This window comes from Saccoglossus kowalevskii, chromosome 13 (genome assembly GCF_978046115.1).
Source record: "Saccoglossus kowalevskii chromosome 13, keSacKowa6.1, whole genome shotgun sequence".
Classification (NCBI taxonomy): Eukaryota; Metazoa; Hemichordata; class Enteropneusta; family Harrimaniidae; genus Saccoglossus; species Saccoglossus kowalevskii.
Window position 1 is genome coordinate 35312640 of NC_140653.1, and position 10802 is coordinate 35323441.

General features: G+C 39.7%; 1 protein-coding gene and 2 non-coding genes across 3 annotated transcripts; 1 reads left to right on the plus strand and 2 right to left on the minus strand.

The window, feature by feature from the left end:
• The first annotated feature begins 335 nt into the window (after positions 1–335).
• TRNAF-GAA (transfer RNA phenylalanine (anticodon GAA)) lies at positions 336–421 on the plus strand. Its single transcript has one exon. It is a non-coding gene; the product is annotated as a tRNA-Phe (tRNA).
• A 3308-nt stretch (positions 422–3729) lies between these two features.
• TRNAS-GCU (transfer RNA serine (anticodon GCU)) lies at positions 3730–3811 on the minus strand. The gene has a single exon. It is a non-coding gene; the product is annotated as a tRNA-Ser (tRNA).
• Positions 3812–5149: 1338 nt separating this feature from the next.
• On the minus strand, positions 5150–10489 carry LOC146735398 (uncharacterized). The gene has a single exon (XM_085507431.1). It carries the CDS (start codon positions 10487–10489, stop codon positions 5150–5152), a length of 5340 nt encoding a protein of 1779 aa, XP_085363557.1.
• Between the last annotated feature and the right edge of the window lie 313 nt (positions 10490–10802).

Here is a 10802-nt window from a genome sequence, read left to right on the forward strand (position 1 = left end):
GAATCGTGCTCTTCGCAGAGTGACACTGCGATCCTGTCGCAGGGTGCAACAATCGACATTCGGCGAGTCGCACAATCGCGTCGTAGAGTTAGTTTTTATACCCCCATACATACATGCATATCCGGTGTATTGTCCTGTGAAAACGCCCTATAAGGAGTTCGCATGACTTATCAAAAAGGGTGATTTTAAAGTAAAAAGAATGCACATTCACAAAGAGTGATTTTAAAGTAAAAAGAATGCACATTCACATGAAGAAAAAAAGATAGAACCGTTTATAAATACTTGTTTTTTTCCAGCAAAAAGTTAAATTTTACGGTAGATTAATTGTTTCATATGCCGAAATAGCTCAGTTGGAAGAGCGTTAGACTGAAGATCTAAAGGTCCCTGGTTCAAACCCCGGCGAACTTCCACGAGTTCGGTGAATTATCCAGGGTTTCGGCAATGGTAGGCCAAACAAATGGTGGAAATGCCACACAACAAACAGAATTATCTCTGGTATTTGGTAAAGATTCGGTCAAACTGGGTAACTGCTCAACAAGAAATACAACTCAGAAAATAATTGAAAAAACAGTTTATTAGTCGCAGACCTGAAATATTCTAGATTGTTGGGAGTCAATTTAGCAAATATTGCTACTAAGAGCTACTAAGGATACAAAGGTTCTTCATACTCTAATATTGACATTACAATTTCAAAACTATTTAAAATGACACCACCAAAAGTAGTTGGTGCCAAATGCACATGTGAATCAGAATAAACGCTGTTACACTTATTCTGTAACTCCAAATAAAATGTGAAAATACAAAAAAAAAAAGTTACCAATGCAGTGAAAATCAGAATACAAAATTGTCTCTAGTCAATGAAAATTCACGTCAAAAATGAATTAGAACAGAATAGATTTTTCGAAATCCCTGGGAACCTGGCCTGGAAATAAGTTAAGATAATTTGAGGTCTTAAAAACAGGTGACGGATTTTCAATCGGCTGACAATCTATGAAATCTGTTGTTTGCGCTCTTTTAGTTCTTTGCGGATGTCCTTACTCTGGTTGTCGGAAACCATATCGGTGACGTCGATGTACTTGTACAGATTTAAGATCGCGTCGTTCACGACTTCGTTTTTCTCTGCTGCATGTCCGATACTTCCGAGGTGGTCCAATCAAAGTCGGAAAATGCTTCTAAATATTCGGAAATTTCCACAAATTCAACACTGCTATCGAGAACACATACTGTAGACTCCAAGGTCGCCATTGCAAAGTGAACAATTAACATATACACACGACGGTCACGCAACAAGAGCACGCATTTTACGAGAGGTTTGCGTAATTTACATACTCACATACCGAGAATCGCGTGGCTTTGACCCGATACTTGGTAGCGAACGTCAATTTATCGTTAGTTTATTTCTGACAGGAAGTAGGACATTTACGTCAAAATTAATTAGATTAACTTTTTTCCAAGAGACCTAATATCAAAGAAAAGACAGAGTTGTTTGTCCCTCTTCTCTATAGTCTTTGTTAGAAGTCACTTTACTATATATACACATTAGCAAGATTACGCATTCTAGCGCTATTTACTCCTTTCAGTGTGTCTTGTATAATTTAGCAAGTTTAATTACACGTCGGGTGAACTGAAAAGAGTTACCGCGAAGGAATTTGTAAGTTTGCCGTGTAATATATATTTCAAATTAACATTAATATACCTTAAATGTATATGGTACAGTAATGACGTTACAGTATATAAATATTTATTTTACCTAATACACTAGTATACAGATATATCAGCACCAGTCGCTGAACCACAGTCAGGTTATTGCCGCCACGGTATTGTGAGTGTGTGTCTTTCCGTTCCACTGATATCTCAAGATTCGTATGTTGGTTTTTAATGAAACTTGGTGCACAGATGCTCTGGACTAATGCACAGATTTGCTTAGTTTTTCTGTAAAAACCATGCATATTAATTGACTAATTTGCATAATAATTACAGGTTAATCCATGCATATTAATTACCTAATTTGAATTAGTTATTTCCACGGAATAATCGCAATCGTCGCCTAGCTAAACATGGTGATCTGAAACAAAAAAACAAAGATTTGTGATTAGTGAAACACGATGCCCGAGAGAGTTCAACTTATTAGCGGTCGATGTGTGCGCAGGTTTAAAGGGCGGTAGTCGTCGCGCCACGCATGCGCGAGATATATGGGGATCATATAAACATAGATGGCGACTTTGACTGTTGCGCAGATCGGCGAGTACTAAATGAGACGTTTCCAAGCTTTAATTAGGTAATTTTAGGTGGTTGGAAGGTATAGAAGGAGTCACCAGCGGTATTCATTGCAAGTCGCGCCAAGGTTGAACCTCATACTTATGTTTTCCATTTGAAGACCGCAATGGATTGTGGGAAAATATATGTTTATCAACACAAATGTAGCACATGCACAGCGCGACGACCACCGCGCTTTAATGTTGTTGCAACGTTTGATTGGGAGCTCGTCATTTGTTATCAGACATTCTGTGCTGGTTGGCAACAATGTATATGACTTCAAAATGAATAACAGCAAAAACCTCAAATCGTTTTCTAACTTATCTAAACAAACCGTGACGTACAATAGAGTCTATAGACACAACATCAACAAGACTATAATAAATAAATATCCGAAATCGACCGTGCGGTGGCGCTTCTTCCAACCCGCTTAGTCCCGTGGTCACACATGCACGCGGGATGCACGCACAGGTGGCCGGGACTGTGGCGTTCTGATCGAGCTTTAGAATATCACTATTTAGAATACAGTATCTTGTCTGTAATGTTAAGCAAATACTGCGTAATATCTCAGTTGAACGTTAGATTGCACAATGTTACCATAATGTTGCCCCTCAAGTCCGAAAATTCAAAAATTGGGTCGGTAGGTCGGATTTTTTTTTTAAACTTAATTTAAAATTTAATAGCTGATCCAGCTTTTGCTGTCATGCACACAGCAAACGTGTTCGCCATGTTCGCTATCGCTGTACACATGTACGTACACATGATGACAAACCCGGAAGTGAGAATACTGTTTTGTTTGTGATGTAAATGGATGAGAGTTTTAATATAAAATGTCACGTTTTGTAAATTCAATAAAAAAAATTGCATTTCATGTATTAAAAATTATATTTACTACAATAAACGCATTGTTTTTTATTCAAAATAATGTTTTTAATAATTAAGAAAATACTTGGTGCGGCGATATTTTTAATATTGTGCACCAACTATCCGTCGAATCTCAAATGTCAAAATATCCTGAAATGCAAAAGACGTGTTTGCTCTTCAGACTTCATAGTATTCGGAACATGTCAGAAAAATACAGATGAACCCGAGGTTCAAAGTCGCCACTTATCCAACTGGGGATCAAACAACGGTCCGGGATCGTTAATTTTTAGAGAAAACACTTTTTACTGTTTTAAGTGGTGAGTTTTTAATATTTGAGCCTATTAAAAAAAAAAAAAAAACGCGACCCGATATTTCATATTTTCCGGTCGGTCGCTGAGGGCAACAAAGCAATTTTTTGTGGCCTAATCATGGGCAAGGGTGTCTATAATCGCTTGTGTACTTGTTTATAATAAGAAAATCTAAAGTGTGGCCAGTATGGAATATTTTCGTGTACCAAGGATTTTACAGTACCTTCGCAAACGCAGCAATTACCATGAAAAAATAATAATATAGCAATAGTTAAACAAACTATTTCAAGTAAAAATATGGCGACGAGGATGGGATTCGAACCCACGCGTGCAGAGCACAATGGATTAGCAGTCCATCGCCTTAACCACTCGGCCACCTCGTCTGTTGAACGATAAGTCCAGAAATAAACTCTCTCAATGACCAACAGGTTATTATAGGAAATGTTATTTTAAAAAGAAGATTGTGTTTGTAGTAAACTAGAACTGCTTTGTATTCAATAGTCCAGAACAATCATATCGACGATGATAATATAAATACAATACATTTAGAGTTCAGTCTGCCGTCTGACAGCACATCACAGCCTCGCGTGGTGGAGCATGTTTGTGGCAGTGTGTCAATGGGTGTAGCAGTTTCGAATCGTGCAGCATGTTTGTGGGTTGTAGCATAGTCACGTATCGTGCAGCGTGTTTGTGGGTTGTAGCATAGTCACGTATTGTGTAGCGTGTTTTGGGGTTTGTACCAGGTGTATGTACGGGTGTAGCATAGTCACGTATTGTGTAGCGTGTTTGTGGGTTTGTACCAGGTGTACGTACGGGTGTAGCATAGTTACGTATTGTGTAGCGTGTCTGTGAGTTTGTACCAGGTGTATGTACGGGTGTAGCATAGCCACGTATTGTGTAGCGTGTTTTGGGGTTTGTACCAGGTGTATGTACGGGTTGTGCTTACGCACTTGAGATAGGGTCCGTTGAGAGAAGAGAATGGCCAACAAAGGCGTGAAGTGGAGTTGGTTATCACAACGCTTTATTCTAACGAAGCACTCAAATTCAAGTACAATGTACAATGCTTATATAACAATAACACTATGAATATTAATTAGTAAACTTAAATGAGTGACATATGATTAACATAATAAGTAGGAGGTGTTGATGGGTGGAGCTTACATTTGCACACGGTTCCCGACATCCTCCCCCTAGCAAAGATGAAAAACACCGAATAAAGATTACATGACTGTTTATAAACACATCCTGTAAATCGTATTAACAGCAGGATTAACAGATGGAGCATGACAAATAAGACGTTTACAAGAAATAATCCATAAAATACTACTACTAATACTAAAAGTCAACACCGTCTGGAATGTAATTATACTTGGTAAATAAACGCTGGGTTCTAACATATTGTTAGACACATAATCGAATGTTGACAATTCGGCTTTTAATGCCTTTCCCTTTTGTTATAATTTCTTCCAGGTGTGGCAATCTACAGTAACTCATTAAGTATTTATTAATGCTTACCATCTGTCTAAAAGGATCGTCTAAACGATGGCGTGAATAAATATAAGACTGAAGTTATCAACCTAAATTACGATAACACATGAAACGAATGTTATGAATACTAACTTGAAATAAAGTTCTCAATGACCAAGTATTTCACAAGGTTAATAAAGTTTGCATGGAAACGAAAATGTTAACCACTGTTTGATACATTACATAAACCAACGTTATGTAGAGAGAATCGATGACCAGACTTTAAAGCGTTGGCGAGCTTTCGTAGCCGCCTTGCGAGTTGGTCTCACAATATTGGTATCATTAACCTTAGATTGTACACTGCCTTCAGTAGGAGTGTTATTTTTACCATTTTCTAATTGATAATTGACCTCCAATGGATAAAGTTTTGTAATGGGCCTGCTAGTCTTGCCAGTGGCTGTCCTGATACATGCAGACCTCACTAAACCATCATTTCCGGTGTTCAGTTGTTCGATCATGGCCAGTTTCCACTTTATCCGTGGTACAGAAGTGTCTTCCACCAAAACTATATCTCCCACCCGAATTTGATTTTGTAGGGCCCCTTTACCTGATAATCTATCTTGTTCGCGTAACGAATTGAGATACTCTTGAGCCCATCTTTTCCAAAAATGATTTTGAATTTTGGCTAAATGTTCAGATCTCCTTTGGAGGTTTTCAAAATTGCCATATGTTGGGTCATTTAGTTCCTCCTCATCTACACTGTAATACGGCATAGTCGTAATAAGGCGGCCATGTAAAAAATGTGAAGGTGTTAATGGTAGTAAATCATTGGAATCAGAGGAGAGATAAGTTAGTGGGCGGTCATTTAATGTGGCTTCGATTTCTGTAAGAACTGTTTGCAGTTCGTCAACAGACACAAAGGCGCGACCGAGGACTTTTTTGAGGGATGTTTTTGTCATACCAATAAGTCTTTCCCAAAATCCTCCAAACCAAGGGGCACGTTTTGGTATGAAGGACCACTCCATGCGGTGGTTTGCAAAGTAGTTTTGAATTGACGCTGACTCGAATAATTTCTGTATTTCTTTAGCTGCGGAAAGATACGTTGATCCATTGTCCGAAATAATTTTACTAGGTAATGAACGCCTCGCAGCAAACCGTCTGAAGGCACGTAAAAATGTATCGGTAGAGAGATCCATAACCAATTCTAAATGAATAGCCCGAGTCACAGCGCATGTGAATAAACAGATATAGGCTTTCCGCTCTGACTTCTCTACCGAGACAAACACGGCTCCGGTAAAGTCCACACCTGTAACGGTGAAGGGTGGAGCATTACGTAATCTACATGCTTGTAGGGGTGCAGGAATCGGTTTCCTGTAGGGTTTTCCACACACTAACCGACAGACAACACAATTTCTCAGTATCGATCTCACAAACGGCCGAATTTGTGGAATCCAAAATCTTTGGCGAATATGTGTGATTGTTGCCTGGGAACCCGAGTGTTTAATATTTGAATGGGCGGCGGTCACCACAAGTTTTGCGAAATGGTTTCCTCTAGGGAGAAGAATTGGAAATTTTGTGTCACAATTCACTGGGGCATTGTGAAGCCTGCCGCCAACACGAATAAAGCCCTCTCTATCAAGAAACAAACGAAGTTGGTGGGCTAACGGGCTTGTAGATTTCTGTTTGATACTCAATACTTTAATTTCTGAAGGGTATGCGTGAATTTGAGCATCGTGAATCCACATTTTTTCGGCAGAGTTAATTTCACGAGCAGTTAAAGTGCTCAAGTGTCGGTCTTGCTTTTTGGCCTTTATGTTATGAATAAATCGCATAACATATGCGCTTACATGTAACAGTTTATTTAATGAACTGTAATTGGACGCGTTAATAACATTAGCAATACCAATAATTTCAGTAGTATGTTTATCCGTAACTTTGTGGGTGTTTGTCGGAGTACTTTCATCCATGGAGCTAAATGTTTCATCCGAGACATGCAATACCCGACTGTCAAAGATTTCACAAACAGGCCAATCACCGAATTTGAGCCACTGAGGCCCATACCACCAAAGTGTATTGTTTGAAAGTTGGCATGGGGTAATTCCGCGAGATAATATATCTGCTGGATTGTCATTTGTAGGACAATATCTATACTCATTGATTATCGCATTTGTTTTGATTTCAGTAATGCGATTCTGCACAAAACAAGGTAATTTTTTGTTATTTTGTAGCCAATGTAGGACGATCTGACTATCGCACCACAAAACACACTTGTCAATATTAATCTGTTCATTTAGGCTTGAATAAACGAACTTTATGAGACGTGTTCCTAACAATGTACCCATAAGCTCGGTACGTGGGATAGTCAATGGTTTGACAGGAGTCACTCTGCTCTTAGAAATTGTTAGCGCAGATTCACGCGAAATTGTATTGCGTAAATAAACTACAGCACCGTAGGCTTTCACACTGGCATCAGTAAATACGTGTAACTCAAATGTCCCGCCACTCATTGTGGAATTAAAATAGCGACGTGGAATCTGAGTGTGGGTAACGGTTTGTAACTCTTGACATAGTTTAACCCATTCGCCATGGAGTTCGCTAGTCAAGGGTTCGTCCCATTCAAGTTTAGCTTTCCATAGTTTTTGAATAAATATTTTTGCACTGATATGTACAGGCGCAATAAAACCGAGTGGATCATACAAACTGGCGGTCGCCCTGACAACTTCCCGTTTCGTGATAAGTAGGTCAGTCTTAGACGGCTGTGCAAATTCTCTTTTTGGGTAACAAAGTGAATCAGTATTAGTATCCCAACGCAAACCAAGAACATTTACTTTGGAATCTAAACAAGAACTGTTGGATTTTATGGCAATTTTTCTAAGTTCAGGAGAGTTTGTAGCCCATTCGCGCAGATTGAAACCACTTGATTTCATGAGATTCGTAGCTTCAGTATGGTAAGCAATGAGATCTTGTTCAGTATCGCGTCCACTGAGAATGTTATCCACGTAAATGTTTTTACTGAGGTCTGTGGCAATTTCCGATCCGTCATTTTCTAAATGGGACTTAATCGCTGCATTTAGAATAAATGGCGAGCACGCTGCGCCAAAAAGAACTACTTTAAATCGATAAATTTGAAATGTACTGTTTGGATCGTCCGGGTCAGATATCCACATGAATTTAGTGAATTTTCGATCATTCTCATCAAGACCTACATGTAAAAATGCTTTCTCGATATCTGCAGTGGTTCCAAATTTATGTGTACGGAAACGGAGAATAATTGAAGCAAGATCGTTTAATAGCGGAGGTCCCGTTTCTAAACAATCATTTAAACTAGGATTGTTTGAGATCTTACAACTACAATCGTAAACTATTCTAATTGGTGTTGTTTCGGAGTTTTTTTTCACGGGATGATGAGGGAGATAATGACCCGAATTCTTGTCATCATTAGGAATAATTTCAATAAAGCCACGATTTAATTGGTCCTTTATAAGCTTATCGTACACGTGTCTTAGTTCCGGTGTTAGTCGTTGTACCATAGCACGCGTTCTTTTCTCACAAATATTTTTATTTGTAGGTAGGGGAGCGTGATCTTGGCTCCAGGGAAGTTTAGCTACATAACGATTCTTTTCTAAGCGTAAATGTGACTTGGTATAACCATCGTAAGTAATTTCTTGTGGGGTGGGATCGTCCCTAACACCTATGCTCTCAACATTCCAGAAATTTTGAAGTAGAGAATCTTCACCGGACACGTGCGTAGCGACATGCATTACAGTAGAGGTGGGGAGGGGGTTCGAATGTTGCGGTGGTAATGGCCCAGATAATAAGTAACCCAATTTGGAAGACACTGCTGTGGGTCCCTGGCCACGAACAACATGATCACCAACAAATGAATAATAAAAATCTGCACCTACCAGAACTGAAACTTCAAATTCCCGGTCACCAGAAATGGCGTGTGCCAATTTTAAGCCTTGTAGATAGGGTAAATTGGCAAGACTGGCGCTAGATTTCAGATAATTTTTAAGAGGTGTAGTGATTTGGGGTACAATCAATGCATGAATATCAACAGTTGAACCACTAGAGGTAATTACCGTAATTTCTGCAATTTTCATTGATCGTAACCCTGTAGACTTTGCGCCAAGTGTGGACACATTTATTATTTCCGAATAACATTTTTCAAAGTCTATTCCGATTGATCTGGCTGTACGTTCTGTTATGAAAGTTCTTTGTGATCCGTCGTCAAATAGCAGTGTGGCAGGTAACGGTGTTGAGTATCCTTTGGCAGTAATGTCTGCAATAGCCGTCTTTAACATCACGTGAGAATTTCGGCTAGTAGCAGATGAAACACAGGTATGTACATTATCTTCCGATGTGGCTGGTTGTCTGCGAATTTCCCCTTGGCATATCGCAGTGTGGTGTTTGCGTTTGCAAGTTTGGCATCTGAATTTCGATTTACAATCTGAAACTCGATGTGTGCCGAGGCAATTGTAGCATAATTTGTCTCTTTTGATGATTTCGGAACGTTTTGCCTTGTCGGAAACTACCCTGCAGTCTATTGCCTTGTGTCCGCTCTTTTTACAAAATGCACAGTGAGCTGGCCTCGGAGGTTTTTCTCGGGTTGTTGTCACGAATGCGGCAGTGGCTGGCGGTTCTGTGTAGTGATCGCCGTCAAGTTCAAAAGTAGTTTCTCCCGCTCTGGTAGCATTGATTTCGTGTTGAATCGCTTCCCTTAGGCTTTTCAATGTCCAGTCCACGTTTTTGTTGTCCCTAGAAATTTGGCTTCGGGTGTTAGCTGGTAGTTTCTCTAGTATTATTGGGACTAGTAGGTCACCGAAGGTGTCATCTGACTTCCCGAGGGCATTTAATCCACGAATGTAACTTTCTATTTTGTCGTGGAAAGTTACAAGATTATTCAATGTTCCGGAGGGTATCTCAAGTTTCCATAAAGCCTTCATATACGCGCTAATTATTTTCTGTGGCTGACCATATCTCTTGGTGAGTAAGTCGAGCGCATGTATGTAATTGGTGTTGGTGAGTGGTAGTCCGTCGATAGTTCGCGCTGCTTCGCCACACAGATGTGCCCTTAAATACTGAAATTTCTGGACATCATCCAGACTTGAATCATTGTGAACGGCAGCGTCAAATCCGTCTTTAAAACTCATCCAGGTCAGAATGTCACCACTGAACGGGGTTAACGTAAGCTTTGGGAGGTTGACTTTCCTTGTTGTTTGCGGTGTAGAGTCTGGCGAAAGACCGTTCTCAGTTGTAGAGGTATTATCTCTGGAACTTGTTGAACGAGTCGTCATCCGCTGTAGAAATCCTTCGAATTTTACCACGTATTCGTTCATCTTAATAGCATAGTCATCTGATTCCTCAAGTTCCTTGTCGAAATCATCGTCTTCGGTTTCGTTTAGTATTTCTTCGTCCAATAGTTTCAGATTTTCTAGTTTTGAAGTCATACTCCCAATTGTCGCTTTCAACTTGTCAATCGTGCTTTGTTGTACTGGAGTGTCGGATGCGACGATATCTTCAGCCCTTTGAATAAGTTTAGTCATTTGACTGCGGTGGCCCCCTCTACATCGCTTGTTTCTCTCAATAGACATCCTGGTCTCGGCACCAACAATGTGCTTACGCACTTGAGATAGGGTCCGTTGAGAGAAGAGAATGGCCAACAAAGGCGTGAAGTGGAGTTGGTTATCACAACGCTTTATTCTAACGAAGCACTCAAATTCAAGTACAATGTACAATGCTTATATAACAATAACACTATGAATATTAATTAGTAAACTTAAATGAGTGACATATGATTAACATAATAAGTAGGAGGTGTTGATGGGTGGAGCTTACATTTGCACACGGTTCCCGACACGGGTGTAGCATAGTCACGTATTGTGTAGCGTGTTTGTGGGTTTGTAC